The following is a 20,012-nucleotide window of genomic DNA, read 5'->3' on the forward strand; positions in this document are numbered from 1 at the left end:
AACATAGTTACCACCAGCCTCATGTGGCTATGGAATCCTTTAAATGTGGCTAGTGGGTCTGAGGAACAGAATTTTTAATTTTAAATAAGTTTAATTTAAATAGCCACATGTGGCTCTTAAGCTTTTACATACTAATGAGAGGAGACAAACAAAGAAATAAAGAAATAATTTGAAAAATAAACAGGATAATTTAAAGTAGTGTTAAGTGGAAAGAGGAAACTAAAACAGGGGGATGTAACCACTATTACATCTTAGAGTCGGGGGAGGGGAGGGCAGGAAGGGATGGTGAGGTACCACTTCAGAACAAGGGTGGTCATCTCTGTGAAATGACACTTGACCTGAGACCGAATGATGAGAAGACAGCAATATAAGGAACTGAGAGAAGAATATTCCCAGAAGGACCAGCAAATGCAAATGCCATATGGACGGCACAAGCTTAGTGTATTAAGGAAAAGAAAGAAGGCCTGTATCTGGAGCAATCTGTGAAAGAGAGAATAAGCCTGGAAAATAAGGCAAGGGCTAGATCACAGAGGCCACTGCTGACCAGAGTTAAGGGAAGTAGGAAACCACCACAGTGTTTTAAGCAAAAAAGTGACATGATGTGATAATATGTTTTTAAAAGGTCGCTCTGAATTCTCACTGGAGAATAGATTGATTATAGGTAGATAGACTGATTATAGGTAGAAAAAAGTTGAGGCAGGGGAACCAGGTAAGAAGCTATTCCATTTACCAGTTTGGTCTAGGATGGTAGCAATGAAAAAGGTGAACCATGAAAGAATTCCAGATATAGAGGATTAATACAACAAACGTTACTTTCTAGGCATAACATGTCATAATCCCTTCACATTTTAATATGTTTGCATTTTTATTTACAATCCAACATTGCTGACAGTTATTCAACTGTAATAATCTTCCGTTTTGTTATCCATATAAACAAATGACTTTCAGAGCATCACTATGGTTTGTCAAAGTTTGATAATTCAGAAAAATGCACCAATAAAGCCTAGAAATGCTTGGTTTAAAAAAAAAGGTTTTCATTTTTACCATACTCTGCAAATAAGATTTATCATGTTAGAGTTATGAGCTGATTATTTGATGTCTGCATCTCGATAAATTATTCCTGGCTTTCTACTTATGTGCAGTATGTGTGGTTTATTGCAGAGAGTAAAGCTGAGAAGAATTCCAGTACACATGTTCATGCAGGGGCTATACACATGGCTAGTCAGTGTATATAAGGGTTTTTTTGTACCCGGTCCCTGGTGTCTTGGCATTACTTTTATTATGTCTGCAGTACTCGTGTAGATGAAATGCCACAACACATTCTTTTACTATTGTAGCCTCAACCGGCCTTTTTTTTTTTTTTAAAGAAAAAGCAATTACCATCATAAAAATTCCTTACTGGGGAACTTTCCATGTTGCGTTATCATTCCATGAGTCTAATAATAGTGGAATATAAAGAAAAAAAATTTTAATACTAAAATATCTGAAAAAGACTTTTGAGGCCTCTATAATGAGAAACACTAAAAGTCTGGAGTAGGAGAAATAAGGAAAAGAAGTAAAGTCAAGATTTTAGACTCCTGGTACGTGTTAGCGATTTATAAATCATTGCCTCGACAAAGATAATTTGCAAATCGCATGCACCTTCACCAATTTCTAAACACAGTAAAGAACTCTCTCAGCCTGTTATCTATTGGGAGAATGCTAATGCCTATAATTGGTCATTGCCTGACCCTTATGTATTTCTATCCTGATAGCTCTATCTGCCTAAAAGCTAATTCTGTGTTTTCTGTGAAATCTTGCAGTGGTGTTATCAGGGAGATTGTGTTCCTTTTGGCACTTGGCCCCAGAGCATAGATGGGGGCTGGGGTCCCTGGTCACTATGGGGAGAGTGCAGCAGAACCTGCGGGGGAGGCGTCTCCTCATCCCTAAGACACTGTGACAGTCCAGCGTAAGTAGCTAAAGTAAGCCGGAGCCAACAAAAAGACACCATTGGAAATGATTCAAAGCTGTGGTTTCACATGTTATCTGTAAAAACGTTTCACTAGTGAGCCAAGTTCTTGTCTTCAGAACAGCAATAGACACAGGAAAGTGGAGGAGCCTTGTTAGACAGACTTTCCTTTTCTTCCTTTCCCCTTACTATGTAACTAAAAATAAAAGAAAAAGAAAAAGAAAAGCATTGTGTATCTATCCCAGGTATAGACAGACTTTTAATCTAGTAATAATCAGATAGATTTCCTCTTCCAAAAACTACTGAATTATGGATGAATCCAGGTCTGGTCTTAGCTACATTACCATTATTCCCAGGAAACCTAAGATCTTTTCACGTGTCACATAAAATTATTACTGCTACATTAGTATTAAAAGGACCAATGAGAGCACTTCAAGGGTTGAAATGCCTTGATTCGCATCACAAATCACAATGAAAAGAATACTGCCCATGTGTTAAAATAGTTTCCATTCTCATGCCCCCATTAATCATCTTCCAGAGCTGCCACCACTTTTCTCCCCGTGACTATTTTATGCAGGTCAGACTGTTCCTCTCCCACCACTCTTTTTCTCCAGGCAGAGTCTGCCTGGCATGAGGCCAGCCCCATCAGTATTCTTTGCTAGCTGTATTGCTTCTGCCTCCCACTAGTGCCCATTACAGGTGGACTGGTCCTCTAGTTGGCCTTTTCTGCTCTCCCAAAGACTAGACTGCTCCTTAGCTGCTGCATGTCAAGTGCTCCCATTTTTGTCTAAAGCTCAGGTTCAGGACCTTCTTTCCGGACAAATATTTGGTGCAGAATGATGTTATGATATCACTTCTGCTTTTTCCCCCTTCTGGGGTAAAAGATGGTCAATTTTTGCTTTTTAGTTTTTCTCATTTTCATTCAGGATCCCCCTCTTTGGTTCCTGTCTCTAAATGTCTCTATCTTCTCTCTCTTTTTAGCTTGAAATTGTTTCCCTTTATATTAGTTCTCTGTTTTCATTCTCCCACTTTCTGTCTATTATTACCCACCTGCTAAACAGCTCACTGTCACCCACTCATAAACCAGTCATGCTACCACCATCCCTACTACCTTGTTTTTGTCTACCAACCCATTTCTCCCAAACTGGCTTAAGATGGGCCATTTCTTTTCCTTATTTAGAGTCAGCATTCGCTGGCATTCAAAGTATATTCAAAATGTAACCTTAATTATTCCATTGATAACCAGTGAGCCCAAATTATAATTTAGACTTCATCTTTTTTGAGCAAGTACAGAATAATTAACCTAAGTTCAACTGCAGGTTATTGTAAATTTGTAACCAAAATTATAAAACCCTATAATAAATAATATATTCAGATACTTAAGAGAATAACTTGGACCTCTTTTAAAGAACAAGTTGGTTTTTCCATTCAAAAATAGCATGCCCAAATAATAGCATATGGCTTTCCCTAATGTTAAATATTTCAAAAATTAATTTATGTAAATCAAGTATTTGACATTTTACTTTTTCATTAATTTGAGTGTAATATAAAGTATTAAAAAAGGCAAACTCATCTGATGTTTAGATTTAATTTTTTAAAACTTCATGTAATATTTGAAATGAGATAGAAATTCATTTCTGCATTATTTACTTTGAACTGAAGCTATTTCCAGAGTTATTTAGTGTCCCCTCCTTGTTTCCAGTGTGGAAAAAAGGGCAAACTTTTTGTTTCCTACTCGGTGAACATATAGCATCAGATTATGAGTTTGTTGAATATGATTCAAACTTTTCATTATAAATAAGTGATTTTTAAACTCATTGTGATGGACTGAGCACCTGTTTACTATGATAATTAGAAAACTCATTGATTTAATTGCATTTTTTTAAGAATATAAATCATGACAATTGAGTGTTGTAAACTTACTCAAATTGCCTTAATTCTTGTGTTCAACAACCATAAGCATTATTGCTGACAATTGCCAATGTGGTTATTATTTTAATAACTAATAAAATGTCAAAATTTATATTTTCTTAAAGTAAATGTTAATATGTTTTCATCAAGCAATATATGTACTCTTTATGTGGATAAATATATTGTATTCACATGTTAAACAAAATGTGTTTTCAGACCTTCAGGAGGTGGAAAATATTGCCTTGGGGAAAGGAAACGGTATCGCTCCTGTAACACAGATGTAAGTAAAACCAAACTCTCCTTTGAAAAATTAGCTTACATTTCCCCTAGAGCAGGGAAGTTTTTTAAATTGTAAGCTATTTGATCAGAAATCCATGTGTGTGAGGTTATATGAATTTTTTAAATTGTTAATAATGAATGGACTTGTCTTAGGTCCATCAATTCCATCAACAAGAGTCAAGAGGAAGCTCCATTACTAGGAACAAATACACTCTCCCCCAACAGGAATCAAAAGAGCCACACACACATCCTGAACTGCCCTGGCCCCCCCACCACAACTTTGCCACCATTATCTTTCTTGAGTCCAACAGGATTAATCTTATTATGCCCTTTACCCCATTTTATGTTTGTCACTGCAAGAAGCCCTAGACCCCCACATTATTCCTTATCTCTTGCCATCCAATCCCAGAAAGCTCTACGTATCCCCTCTTCCATTTCCTATCCCTGCCCAACTACTGAAACTTTTCGGTGCCCTCAGAAATTCATGATCCCTCATCAGTAACCTTATATCCTGACATCTCTGAATTTTCCTTCCCTTCACTTTCTTGTTCTAATGGAAACTGGCTCTCCTCTGAAGATACTGCTTCTTCTGTAGCCCTATAAAGTTGGGGACTTGTGTTTTCCCCCAAGCTCTTGAATGTCTGGGCCTGGAAGTGGATTGACTATCTTCTTTTATCTTCCAGATAATTCCTCCTCCCTCCTCTCTAAAAGCCACAGCTTTTAATTTCATATCATCAGACTGTTACTCACTATTCTTCACTCTCATGCTCTCCAACCCTATGCTTCTCTTAATTCTTAGTTATTCCATAAATATGTAGATGATTTTTCTCTTCTGGATTTTTCTGTAAGCATATAAACATGCTGTTATTTCTACTGTCATGAGAAAACAAAAATAAAAAACCTGCCAGTTAGTTTCCTATTTCTTTCCTCCTTTTGAAACAAAATTCCTCAAAATAATTGTCTATACTCACTGTATCCAATCTCTTCATTTTTTCCTAAAACTGTACCTGTCAGGTTTTTGCCCCCATCATTCCACTTAAAATGCTTTTGTCAAGTCACAGATGACTTCCATGTTGCTAAATCCAATAGTCAATTCTGAGTGTTTATATTACAGGATCTTCACTAGGCTTCCATGACATTGCAACTTTTTGGTTGTCCTTTTTTATTACTACTTACTTTTTCTCATTCTCCTTTGGTGGTGCCTACTGTTTTCTCTGACGTTTTAATGTTAGAGTGCCCAGGACTTAGTTCTTGGCTTTTTTCCTCTGCCTACCAGTGTTCATTTCCTTGGTGATCTCATCCAGTTTTATTACTTTTGATACCATTCATATGTCATTTGACTCCCAAATTTATAATTTAGGCCCAGACTTCTTACATGCATTCCACTGATTCTTACCACTGATTAGATTTTTAACAGACATCTAATATTTAACATGTCCAAATGTTATCTCCAAAATATTTCCATAAACCTATTCCTCCAGCAGTTTTTCCCATCTCAGATGTCAACTCCATCTGGCTCAAGCCCCAAACCCTCAAGTCATTATTGATCTCTCTCTCAGGCTGACAGCCTATATCCAATCTCTTAGGAAGTCCCATTGGCTTTGCCTTCAAAATCATAGATCTGACTACTTGTCACTTCTTCCACTGCTTACCACTCTATCTTTCACTGGATTACTCTAAACTGCTTTTTCCCTGGATTTCCCAATAATGCTCTTGCTCTCTACAGTCCTCAATATAGGAGGCAGAGTGAGTCACATCCTTTACTCAAAAGCCTTCAATGACTGCCCATTTTACTTAAATCCAAAGTCCTTATAACAGCCTGCAAGGCCTATACAATCTGGCTTTCTGTTATTTCTCTGAACTCCTTCTACATGCCAGGCTTTTGCATTGGCTATTCCCTTTGCCTAGTAGATTCTTCTCCTAAAATATCTACATGGTCAACTCTCTTACCTCACCTTTACTCAACTGTCACCTTCTCAATGAGGCCTAGCTTGAATACTATATTTAAAATTGCAGCCCTCCCTGCTCCCTATAACCCTGGGACTCCTATTCCTCCTTACCCTGCTCTATTACCCCCATACCACCTTCTAACACACTCTATAGCTTATTTATCATATTTAATTCCATTAAATCTGCATCTTGAAGTAATTACATGTAGCTTCAATTGCAATTATCGTTTCAAGTTATCAGCATTATTTAATCCTTCACTCAACAAATAATCGAGTGCCTACTGTATATCAGATTGTGCTAGAGTAAGAAAGACAATCTCTGCCCTCAAGGGATCTTATAATTTCCTGGAAAACCCACTTAAATATAGAAAATAACAATACAAAGTGATATGATAGATATGATATGAGATGATAGAATAAATATGGGATGTTATAAAAGCACAGAGAATTGGCACATAACCTCATTAGGGATTTAGGAATTTCTTCCCCTACGATGCTAAAGATCTGAAGGGCAGATAGGAGCTGACCAGAAAAGAAGAAAGTGACAATGAGAGCATTCTAGGCAGAAGGAAAATTAAGTGTGTGAGGCATGGAGGTTATAGAGTGTGATCTTTATCTTGAGGCATGAAGAAACCATTGAAAGATTTAGCCTCAGATTTATGCTTTAGCTGAGAATGGGTTGGAGAAAGGCAAGATTGTATCATAATAACAAACAAATCAAGAAGAATAGAATTTAAGGATACCAGTAAGAATGATTGAAGTGCTGAGCCATGTGCTCTACACTAGGAATGACAGTGGAGTCTAAAAAGGGCTAACAGAGAGAAAATTAAAGACTTAACTTAAAAAAATCCATAAACATCAGAGGACCAGTGTTGCAGGAGAAACAGGTGAAGGAGATAGCAGGTGAGGGGATCAGAGAATGGAATGTATTTGAATTTAAGATATGAGAAGTAAGACTCTTCTCAGTGATGACAAATCTGGAGTGTGGCCATGGAAGTGCATGCCTAACCTTGAGTGAAGGTAAAGGAGTTCAAGGAAAATCAAGGCCAGGGAATTTGAGGAGTCTTCCGTGTGGATGCTGAAGTCACTCAAGATGTTGTTAGAACTTGGGGTATATAGTGAGACTGTGAACCAGGTATCAAACTCTTCAGTAAATGAAGGGAAATGACTATCATGAGGTTAGTAGGAAGCAGTGATGAAGCCAGATAGTGATTTGGATGGATAATATGAATCTTAGAAGAATAGAGGTTTTATCCAAGGGTAGAAGAATTGAATACCTACGGTATGTCAGACTGTGTTAGGTAGAAGTGAGAAAGCCAAACTCACCTCTCAATTCCAATCTATTTCCATTGTTTATATAATTGTAAGGGTGGGCACACATTTTGGCCCTAATAACATAGTACTATATAATATGAATAATGTGTGATAGGTAACAGGAAAAGAAAAAAACATGCCCAACATCTCAGGCTTGTTGCATTTTACCCATGAGATATGTGTTAGATGCTTAAATTGTAGAGCTTGCTATTGGTGGGTTGAACATTTCTATTACCATCTTTGTCTTCTGTTTCAGCTTTTAGCAAATGATAAGCAGATACAGTTAACATAACTATATCATAGATATACAAATAATTATGTTTTTTTAAATTAAACTTGACTCTGCTAGTTTAGCATTTGAGGCAATTCATTTCCCACACTGGAATTTATTTTCATGCTGTCCAAGTTAGTAAACCTGTCTGAGCATAAGTTGTGTAAGCTGGGGCCTTTTAAAATATAATCTAGTATATGAAAATTTAAGCTTTCAGAACACCATAACCTAGCTCAGTGCTGTTCAAGAGAACTTTCTTCAATGATGGAAATGTTCTATATGTACACTCTCCAGTCTGGTAGCCACTAGCCAAAGTAGCTATTGAGCACTTGACATGTGGCTAGTGCAACTGAAGAGCAGAATTTTTAAGTTTAATTAATTTAAATCTGAATAGCCACTTGTGGCTAGTGGCAACCGTATTGGACAGTACAGAGCTAGACAGTCGAGCTATGCAGTAGAAAACTAATTGTTATAAAGAAGATTGTAAATGTTGTAGATAACATTCTCAAAACAAATCAATCTTAGATCATTTTAGAAACAAATGTAAGAGACTTCCATTTTTGGTAATGACAGAATAGGTTATTCTGACAGATATCTTAAAAAAAATTACTGAATAAGATTGTTTTTTTATCATTTTAAAATCAGCAAAGAGCATAGAAGATAGTGAGAGAGATGCCTGAAGGTCAAATTCTTTGAGAAAGGGGAATTCAAAAATATAAATGGAACATCAGAGCACCTAAAGTACTTTTCCCCTGACAATATTCAGAGGAAGAGAAGAGAAGCCACTCCAGTGTCTCTTTCTTACATATAAGGAAAGGTTTTCCCAAAGCTTCTCCCCTGCTCCCTTAGCAGACTTCCTTCGTGTTTTATTGGCCATGAGGCCACATGCCTACCCTTACACCTATCATAGGCAAAATGAATGGGATTACCATAATTGGTTTACCCCTAAATATACCCCTAAAATGGGGTTAAGGTCACCTTCCCTGAGAGGTAGATTCCTGAACAAAAATTAGAATTTGGTTAGCAAGAAAGTAGGGAGTAATAGACACTGGGTATGCCACAGGTGTCTGCCTCAGAGTTCTTTTAGTTTCCAACTTTACTGATAGAAGTAGCAGTTGCGGAAGAAGAAGAAGAAGAAGTAGTAGTAGTAGTAGTAGTAGCAGCAGCAGCAGCAGCAGCAGTAGCTGTTGCTAACATTTATTGAACACTGACTACATACCAGAGCTATTATTTTAACCGTATTTTCTTCCTGTACTAAGAGTTCTCCTCAGTAGTGAGTTGACTTGGTAAAATATTTTAAATTTCCATTCTTTTAATATAAATCTAGAAAAACTATGATAATTTAAAGTTTTGGTATAGTCTGTTCTGTTACAACCTTGTTTCTGTAACACAAATTAGCTTATAAGCGATTGAGTTATTTTGTGCCATATTTTGTGCTGCTAAGTAATACAGCAGCTGAAGTCAAACTGCATTAACACAGCTGAACATCAGAGAAGACTGTACTGGACGTGATGACCATTCACCCCACCTTCTCTTTTGGCTCAGTTTGGCCACATACTCTCTCATAGAGCTCCCTATTGTGTGTTTCTGCCTGTTCTTTGTAGATTGGCCTCTTGTCTCTATAACCCAGCAGCCTCAACCCTTCCTTATTAACTTATTTCACCTTTTTTTTTTTTTTTAAGATAAAGTCCTATGTTTACTCTAGTATTTTTTTGTTAGGAATTTACCATGTATTTTAAAAATTGTGCTAGTATTTTATTAGAATTGTTACTGTTTTTGTTAGTGTTCTGTCTTTGACTCGTTTGCCTCTACTGCTATTTTTCCCATATGCCGTTTTTAGTGTGCAATTTTGCAGAAAGATTTTTCAGGAATGTATGTATCGTATTAGAGAAGAAACTCTAATATTTTAAACTATTTTCAAAATCTATTCTAAAACTTTCTAGTATTATAAAGACTATATTATAAGACAGAATTTAATGACAAATCATGAATTGATTGGAATTAAGATTGAGTAATGCAAGCAAGACTTCAGTATTTTCCAGTTAGCATAGAATATGTGTTACTATAGAAGCATTATAGGGCTATTGTGTATGTATCCTTTAACGTTGATACTTTTTTCTAAATGTATAATGGTTTAAATGATCTTTTTTTCTATAATGCCTAGGTGTCTGTTATGTGTGAGCTACCCAAATTTAAGAGATTCAAAAGAGTATACTTGTCTTTTATCAGTTCAGCCTCCTGCCTTAGTGCATGTTTTACATAATTTAAAATTATGCGCATCATATTTAGTGACCCTGTAAATAAGATCTGAGAGAAAATTTTCCAATTAGTTAGAATCAATTTGACGGTCAAGAAGTAGAAAACAATTCATAAGCATTTTTGGCTTGGTCATTTCTGATCCAAGAGCTTTCCTTGAGACTTAAATAGGGTTAATACAAAGGATAAATTCAGATGATCGTGGAAGAATTTTTAAATTAGTGCCTAGAATGAGATCATGTCAGGTAGTCAAACAGCAGGGGCCCCAGGATTCTTTATTGAGTGTGATGAATCTTTGAGACTTGCTCCACAGAGATAGAAGAGGCAACTTATAAAGAAAAAAAATCTCAATCTTTCAAGATATTAAAATAGATCAGAAAAGGGTATCCAGCTGTAAAATTGACCTGACCACTCTCAACAGCAACATAACCAGCCTAGAGGCCAAGGGTATACACATGCTAGACTCTCAGGCTTATTATCTACATCAGGATGTTTTGGACCAGCAGTTTATTCCCTACATCACCATTGGTCACCCTCAAATCCTTCAAAAGCAACTAGACAAGAACTCTTTCTTTCACATCCACATGATCTTCTCCAGGACAGAATAGCAGGTAAAGACAATAGCTATAGCAGGAACAAATTAATATGCTTTTCATCTTGAAGCTACTGAGAGACCAGGAGCATTTATTGAAGACATATAGGAGAATTGGATGAAGTTTGGTCTCACCATTAAATCAGGAACTACAATAGAATATTTGGGACCATAAACTAATCTAATAGACATGACCTTGTGGAACTTGGGTTTGGAGAACAGATTTTATGGAAGTCATGATGCCAAGATTCGTTGGTTGAGGACACAGTTCCCCTCCTTGGCATGGAGATAAATGGTTGAGAAGGTCCTGATAGTTTATATAAATGTGCTAAGGTGGGAGCTGACATGATGGTTGGGTAGTGCCATTATGAGAAGTAAAGACCTAGATCTGTGTTCAATCTACTGGAAAGTGTTTGCTCAAGAGCTATTCAGAAATATACTTTTGATTATTATGTATATTGAACCTCCTTTTTACTGGCATAAAAGAATATTGACTATTAATTGGGTATTTCTGCTTTCCTGAGCAATTTTTCATTCCAGTGACTTAAAACTATTATGCAAAATGTTCTAAGAAGGTAAACATTGGTGTACATAGTATAACTATTTTAAGTAGCAGAATTTATGGGTTAGTGTTGTGAATACCTTACTTGAAAACTTGGTTTTTTTAGAGTAAAAATATGTCTTTATAAATGTTATAAGCCAAATTTTTTTTTTTTTTGAGGAAGATTAGCCCTGAGCTAACTACTGCCAGTCCTCCTCTTCTTTGCTGAGGAAGCCTGGCCCTGAGCTAACATCCATGCCCATCTTCCTCTGCTTTATATGTGGGACACCTACCACAGCATGGTGTGCCAAGCAGTGCCATGTCTGCACCAAAGCCAAATTTTATATCAAAGCCTAAAGAAGAAATATTAGCTACTATGAGAAGGACTTTTCTACATTACTAAAAAGAATTTCCTGGTGTTGCTAAGCTGTTTTCCAAAACCAAGAAAATCCTGGTGTTTTTCCTATTCCATATTATTTGTGATTTGTGTATTTCCTTGATAACATGACTAGGATAGAAATTCTGGTTAAAAATATGAGCTCTACTTTGGCTAGGATGGAAAGTCATATTATTCTTGCATCTTAAACATCTCATTTCCCTCCTTTATGCATCAAAACTATAAAAATTATGGAGTCCAAGGGTTTTCCAGGTCATCTGTGGTCTGTTCTAAAATTTAAGTATAGATTCTGTAGTACCTGGGTATTTCCTCAGTCAGCTTTGCTAGAGGGGCATGCTATTCTCCAATTTTTTTCTTCTTCAATCTATTGCTTAAGGCCATTAAACAGAGTTATTGCCTTGGTCGTGGTACACAGGAAGAGTGTAGCCTATATTTGGAGGTAGGATTATAGTGAAAAAAGTATGGACTTTGGATTCAAATTGACTTAAATTTGAATCCTGATTATAACACTTGTTGCTGTTTGACCTTGGCAAGACATCTAACCTCACTAAATTTCAGGAACTACTTTATACATCGAGTAGAATTATATCAAACTTGCAGGGTTGTTTGAGAATTAAAAGAAGGAACACATGTTAAATATCTAGTGCTAGTCCTAGTACTTAATGTGTATTCAATACAGTGTAGCTATTATTATATACATTTATGTTTTGTAGATTACAAAGTACTGTCATACATAACCTCATTAAATCTTCAAATCACTTTCGTAAAGAGAAAGGACGAGTATTTTTTAAAAGTATTTTAAAAATGAGGTCACTAAAGCTTAGCAACAGGCTGGTACCATGGAAGAGATTCAGTAAGGTATAGAATTTCGGAGTACTGATTGCTATGCTCTTAGAACAGATGGAGCCCCTGGGAGGTGGGTGTGGCAAGGTAAGCTTCTCTGAAAGAGTTTGGTCACCTTTGACATTGTCTTACTTCCAGTCTAACCTTACCCTGCAGCAGAACCAGATAGCTGAGAACATTCTGAAACTACAGACCTTGCCCCCAGGGAGAGGTGTGGGGTAAGTGATGACAAGGTACAGAGTTGATCCATTAACTAACAGTGTTATAACTGTGTCCCAAGTTATAATTAGAAAACAAATATGTATCAACCAGTTTATTCTTATAAATATTATATGTAGTATTTATTATATATATGGCAATAACATGAGCAGTGTCATTAATCTTCTTTAGGTTAGTATGAATTTTATGGTGTGCATCATGTTTTGAGAAATAAGGACTAGCTTTTAAATACAGATTAGAGCTTGCTTGTTTATTTTGTTCTCAAAAGGAATATTTAAAAAATACAAAGTAAAAGTTTGTTTCTTAACATTTTCATAGGCTTAGAGAAAAGGGTTATGCTATGGAGAGATGGCATTTTAATTAAATTCAGGCTATATAAGGCCTATAGAAATAGCTTTAATTTTGAAAACTTGCATAGAAGATTATGGTATCAAATATGACAGCTAGCTTCAAGTTTGTCTGGACAATGTAGGCTTATCAAACTTATGTTTGCTTTTTCTTTAAAAGTAAATGTACAATGAAACTACAAAAAAAAAAATCAGAAACTATTTGGAGGAGGAAAGATGAGAAGGTTGAATCAAAGCCTGGGTTTGAGATAATTCATTATGTACATTGAACACTAAATTCAACTTTAATGAGCTAATCTGACAGTACCTGATACCTAGGAAATCAGGAATTTTGTTTGCAACTTGTAAGAGAGGGTGTGGAAGCAAGGACTTTGTTAGCCTGTGTGGCATCTTTGTGTAATTTAGAAAAACATGCCTGTCTTGGTGAACAAACAGAAATATGTCCCTTCTTCACAGTCCCATGTCAAGTGCATTACTTGCTAAGCAGAGCGGGAGTTGGAATCTGAACTTCAATATGCTCCCTCCATACATGGGGTATAAGTGGCTAAGAATATGTTGCTACCCTGGAGAGGAAGAAGAGAATTAGATTTGGGGAGTGTAGAAGGTTGGTCTAGTCTAATAGTGAAGAAGCAAAAGAGCATTTGGCTTAAAAGCAAGAAAGGAAAAAGCAGCAGAAGGTGGGAAAGAGAGAGAGAAAGGAGGTAGAAGAACTAAAGGCCAATTTTGCTCGCTTTGCAATTTTCCCTGATGCCCTAGGATCCTAGTATCTCCTCAGCCTGCCCATCTCCTTGAGGAAGAAGAGAGGAAAGAGAAAAGGGAAAGAGTTGTCGTTCTCCACCTGCTTCTTGCTCTTTATTACTCCTATAAGACATAATATAGTATTTTCAGGATTTTCTTCTTTTGCAAAACATTTTGGGATGTGTTAAAAGTAAGGGTACTTTGGGTGTGTTTTGCACATGAAAAAAAGAAGACATAAGGGGATTCCAGAACTTGCCGAGGTCACACTAATCTTTGGGACAAAACCGGGATGAGAACCCCAGTAATAGATGTGCCACTGGAAAGGTTGTCAGCAGAAACTGAGATTTCTTTCTATAGCAACTTTTATGCCCCAATGAATTAGTCTGTTTTTAGATTTATCTACCGATAAAAAGTATTAAGTTTAGTCAAAGGGAGATGCTTTTAAACTTTCAGTATAATTGGAAGCATAAGATTGTCTATAGAATGTGCTAACTTAACATAGATCTCTAAAAAAAAGTGATGATAAAGATGCTAATATTAATTTTTTCATTTCTTTGAAAATACAAAGCTCAGAAGATGCTGAGATTTGCAACTTTGCTCTCTGGATTTATGTGGGGCCCCGCTAGGCGCTTTTTAGAAGGAGAGGATGCTTGATTAGTGTTAACACTAGGAGGCTGAAAACCTGTCAGGCTTTACATAAAAAACTTGTTGCTATGCCCACTGTTTTCTGTTAGGGTTTCTGCATGGTGTCAGCACTTATTATCCTCAAGTAATTTAAAAAGCATTACTCCCTAAACTCTCCACTATTCCTAAACAAAACAAAAATATATTTTATGTAATTTTTCCTTAAGAAATTACCCTTTTCCTTAATCGCTCTCATTCTTTGGAACCAGCATATACAACTCCTACTGAGCTTTTTTCTAATCAACACAAATTCAGAGCATTCACTGAAGGAAGGATTTAAAGCAAAAGAATAGAACATTAGCTTGATATAGTCTAGAAATAGAAAAACATGGGATCAGGTCCCCAAGTCTACTACAATTGCCTTAAGCCCTTCCATCCTCCAAGCTATCCTATGAAGATCCTAAACACACTCCTGCCTCAGGGCCTTTGCAGTTACTGTTTCCTGGAACGCCCTTTTCACAGATGTGTACATAGGTCACTCCCTCAGTTTCTTTTAACTCTCTGCTCGGGTGTGCCCCCTTATCAGAGAGAATTTCTCTGACCATGTTATTTACAACAACTTCTCTCCTGCCTCACTATCAATCTCGGTATCTTGCTTTATTTTTCTTCTTTCACATCTTCAACAGAGTGAGCTCCATGAAAGAAGGGACCTAATCTGTTTTGTTTATTGCCTTATCTCCAGAGCCTGGATAATAGGTGACACATAGTAAGCATTTTATGTATATTTACTGAATAAAGGAAAAGACACTGAAGGCTGGTTCTTGGTGCCTGGTTTTAAGAAGACTAATGATAAGTTATGATGTGCCCATAGGAAAGCCTTCAAGATCTGGACGCCTTTCAGTCAGGGATTAGATTTGTTCGGTGTGACTCTAGAAGAAAGGAGCAAGACACTGGGTTATAGGAAGCAGATTTTGGCTGAAAGTAAGAAAGAACCTGATAATAATTGCAGCTGTCTGAAAAGTATTTGGTATTTCTGTAGATGTTTACACAGATTATAGGAACACTTTGGGGATAATTGTAGAGGAAATTTAAGCATCTTATGCAGATTAGGTTATATTACCTCTAACATCAGTTCTTAAAAGTATATGATTCTCTATTGACTCAAAAATTAATAATTGAGTTTAGTTCTACTGCAAAATTCTGCCAGACAGATGTATCTATTATGTTAACACCCTAAGTCAGGAGCTGGAAAATTGCACCTCCTGTGCCAAATTTGGCCCTGACTTCTTTTTGTAAATAAAATTTTATTGGAACACAACCCTGACCATTCATTTATGTATTGTTTATGTTTTTTTCACACTATAATGGCACAGCTGAGTGGTCGCAACAGACACTGTATGGCACACAATGCCTAAAATATTTACCAAGTGGCCCTTTACAGAAAAAGTTTGCTAACTTCTGCCCTTAACCAATAAACTGCAAAAAATAACACATGAAAATGTATCTCTATTCAGTCTCTCAAGTACTTCATCATCATCATCATCACTATTATTATTACTGATTGTTGTATCAGTAAAGATTCAACCGTAATAATAGAAACAACTCTGAATATTTAAATAGAAGGAATTTAATGAAAAAATTTGTTACACGTTGGTTACATGGATGATGGAAGCGGCTGACAAGCCCATAGATCAGCGTCAGCAGGAAGATGCCACCACTCCTACCAGGAAGACACAGGCAGGAGGTAGTTTTATCAAAGCCCAGAGGCTGGAATCATACAGCAGAAGCTGGGACCATAGGATGGAGTGGGAGTCGGGGGTATTGCCTGAAGTTGGAGCCACAAAAAGATTCTGCTTCTGCCTAAGATATTGCCTGAGGTAGAGAGGAAATCAGAGAAATACCCTGGCTTCTCCTACTAGTGCCTTCCGTTGCCTGAACCCAACCAGAAGTCAGCTGACACAGAAGTCTGGGAAATGGAACTTGTAGAGTTTGTTTCCCTGAAATACAGAGCAGAGCAGAAGGGTGAGGAATGAATCCAAGGATGCCTAGACCCAAGATCAGCACAGCTGCTAGTAGTTACTGAGTGCTGCTGTATGCCAGATACAGAGCTAAACAGTTTATGTGAGTCCTCACCTAGAAGGTAAATACTAGTATTATCCTCAGTTTATAGATGAGGCTTGCATTGCACAAGGCCATGAATTAAATAAATGGCCGAGATAGAATTGAATCCAAGTGTGTCTAACTCCAGAATTCTTAGTTTTAGCTCTCTCATTTTATAAATGAGAAAAAAAGTAGTTTGGAGAAGATGAGAAACTTGCAGCTGGTAAAGACAGGCCTAGGTCTAGAACCCAAGTTTCTCCTATTAGGTTTTTGCACATCTTAACAGAGCTAAAACTTTGTGCGGTTATTGTGGCATTTAGAGAGTGTCCAGAAGAAGCTCCCCCTCAGATGAGGGAGGTGTTCTTGCTCTCTGATACTATTGCTAAGCAACCTTTCTGTACCCAGTTTACTTTGTTGTAAAATGGGATTATTGATTCTATCTACCTCAAAGGAGTGTTGAGAGAGATTAAGTAGATAATACATCTAGAGACCTCTGAACAGTGTGACACAGAGTGGGTACCTACTAAGTGCTTAGTAAATGCTAAGTATCTGTTGTCATTATTAATATTTTTATTATGCTGACCCTCGGAGTGGTTATCACAGGAAAAGAGTAGATCAGAAATTTTATGAAATATTATCCAAGTGCTTCGTTAAACAGTAGTAAAGCTCCTATTGGACCTTTTACTTCTTTTCTGTTTAGGAAAATCATTACAAGATAGTCAAAACAGGAGTTTTGTTTTGTTTGTTTTTAAGTGAATGGCCCTCATGATGCTTTAGTTTGTTAATTCAGGGCTTTTTTATGTACCAGTGCTTATCTATGAAATGTCATCTCCTCTTATGCTTTCATACAGTTCCTTTCTTTCATCTAAAATGGCCTTTATCCAACTGTTCCCAACATATGACCTTTTCCTTGCTGTCTCCATAGCTTTACTTGACTTCATTCTTAATAGTTTTCCCCCAGAAGTCCTTTTTCTTTCTTAACCAGCTCAATTCCTATAATACTTTATAATATTACAAAGAATAAGTATTTATAATACTTTTATTATACTTCTTATAATCCACTCAAGATTTTCTTCCTCAACAAATATTTTCTTAGCTAATCACAAGACACATTGATCTTTCATCTATATATAGCACCTATAGACAATCTGTAACACGCTGTCATAGACATATTGCCTGAAGTAGTACTGTAGTTTTTCATCTGTATGATGTTTCTCCAACTAGATTGAAAGCCATGCTTAGATAAACTTTTAGGTGGTCGGTGCTTTACAAGTACTTAGTTATTATGTGAAAACTTGTAGCTAGTGTTCAAGTTACTTGTATTTTTTTAAATTGATGATATTTGCTTAAAAACTAGTCTTGCTACAATGGCAAACCCACTAACATCTTTAGTCCTCATGTGGGATTCCCTGAAAATGGCTAGAAAAGGAAAGCATTCTTTCCATCCAAAGATTAGCACACCATGAAGCAAAAGACCCTGGAAACATATCCTCCCAGCATGATGCACTATGTAGCCTATGGTAAATATTTATTTTTCATTTTCTTCAAAGGCAAGCAAGAATGGTAGTTTGACAAGCAGAATCGTTAGGTTTGTGGTTGCAGTGTCATATTTTAATATGCAGAAAATATTTTTAAATGCAGGGCTCATAACAGAGTGTATACCTGCTGCCACTATTTTCAGAATCTGAGGCTTTGGACTTGATATGGTAGAAATTTGAACCACAGTATACAGGAAGTAATGATGACCAAGCAATGATTTGTACATTGTGGTCTATTATTTTTACACATGCTTCAAGGGACTGTTTCCAATGTACTGACCTTAGAGAACTGTATCAAGTTAATGTAGAGATCCAAGGGAGGGTAGCAACAAGTCTTCAAAGTGATCTCTGAGAATGTCTGTAACATACTCATCATTTATTCACAATTAAGAATTTTATTATTGACTTGTTCTTCCATATTTAAAGGGAATGTTTTCTCAGTCAGTGTTTCAAAAGCAGTAACTTTGTTTTTTAAGTGCTCCAGCTGCAGAACTCTAAAAGATAGGTCAAATTAGGTCATACTGCTCAAACACTGTGAGATTATACTTTTAATTCTTTGTGAAGTTAAAGATTTAATTTAGGATAGTTCTCTAGTATTTGGAATCTAGACCTAGCTAGATTGGCAAGATTTTCCACGTTAAAAAATTCAGTTAGAAGAAGCATTCCAATCTTTTAAAAACAAATAATCCTCTCTTCACCCTCTCAACATCCTTCTCTCCCCTCACCCTACACATGTACATGTTTTGAACCAATTTTAGTATTTTATTTTCTATGATGTTAATAGATTAAATATAAATCTTCATAAGTCCAAATTCCTTGAATTTGAAGGTGTTTAGACTTGAGGCCTAGCATTTTGCCCAGTTCATTCCATGTCTTAAAATATGTTTTTTGTCAGACCTAGACAGTAAACAGTTATAGGAGGAGGGATCCAAACCACAATTAATAGTGCTGAATGTCATGTTACAAATCTGCCTCTTGATTCCTTAAGAGGCAAGAGTAGCTGTGGCAGCTGGACCTCAAATACTGTTAACCGAAAAGGATTTTATGTTTTACTTTTTTTCACCAAGTTTTTATGTATGTTTATTAGGAGATACCTGACGGATTGATTGCAAAGTGGACTATGACATGCATCTAAGTGAAAATTTATATGGAAACTGTCTAACACTTAACTCTGTTTAAATTACTTCAGTTATTTCTTCTGTGACTGAGATTACAATTCAGACACTTCAGTCTGAATACTGGTTGTTAAAACAGTAAAGCAAATGCCAGAATTATAGCCAGAGAGTAAGGCAGTGAGCTAATGTGATGGAGTTCAGGCAATTTTAATTTTAGGGACGTTGTCCCTTGGTTTTGGTATTTTTCAACAATCGTACCATTTATGATTTTATTTTATTTTAGCCATGTCCTTTGGGGGCCCGAGATTTTCGAGAGAAACAGTGTGCAGACTTTGACAATATGCCTTTCCGTGGAAAGTATTATAACTGGAAACCCTATACTGGAGGTAATGTATAACCTGGCAGAGCATTCGTCATGCTTGAGAGCTTTGCAAATATAAAAGAATATATAAATACATACAAACACGCACATACATTCATACACATACTAGTAAAAATTAGTGTTTGCAAATCAAAGCAGGAAAGTGCTTATAGTACTAAGCAAATCTCACATTTTAGTTTCCTTGTAATAAAGTTTATATGTTAGTACAGATGATCAGAAATAATTTTTAAAAACCTAATTCTCTTTAGCAAGTACAAAAGTCCTAGAAAGGATATAAATCCAAATAATATTTCAGAGTTTTTCAGACTTCCTTGGGGTATATGGACATTACATTATAATCATTTATAATCATCGAATATTTGGAATTATCATGCTAAAAACAAATTATAACAATGTAAATAAACTCAAAAGAGGCCAGAAAAATCTGTGTTCTTTCTTGGTCAAAGGCCAAGGATCTTTCCATAGATTTTTATTATTCTTTTTTAGTGTTGGGAAACATTTTTGCTCTTTAACTTGGTCATGTATCATACACTAATTTTTCTGTAAGTACAAAAAGTTTTCTTATGCTCCCAAAATGCAAACTAAATTTTGTTAAAATTTTTTCTTGAAAAAATTGAATGTGCTTTTTAAAACTGTTTATTGTTTGTA

At 36.2% G+C, this 20,012-nt stretch overlaps 1 protein-coding gene across 1 annotated transcript in view; it reads left to right on the forward strand.

Moving 5' to 3' along the window:
- ADAMTS6 (ADAM metallopeptidase with thrombospondin type 1 motif 6) overlaps positions 1-20,012 on the forward strand; it is a 311,245-nt gene that overhangs the window by 217,944 nt on the left and 73,289 nt on the right. The window contains exons 12-14 of the mRNA XM_070519576.1: positions 1,803-1,948; positions 4,076-4,139; positions 19,266-19,368. Coding sequence (XP_070375677.1) covers positions 1,803-1,948; positions 4,076-4,139; positions 19,266-19,368 — 313 coding nt within the window. The remainder of the gene's footprint in view (positions 1-1,802; positions 1,949-4,075; positions 4,140-19,265; positions 19,369-20,012) is intronic.

This window comes from Equus asinus, chromosome 10 (assembly GCF_041296235.1).
Source record: "Equus asinus isolate D_3611 breed Donkey chromosome 10, EquAss-T2T_v2, whole genome shotgun sequence".
Taxonomy (NCBI): Eukaryota; Metazoa; Chordata; class Mammalia; order Perissodactyla; family Equidae; genus Equus; species Equus asinus.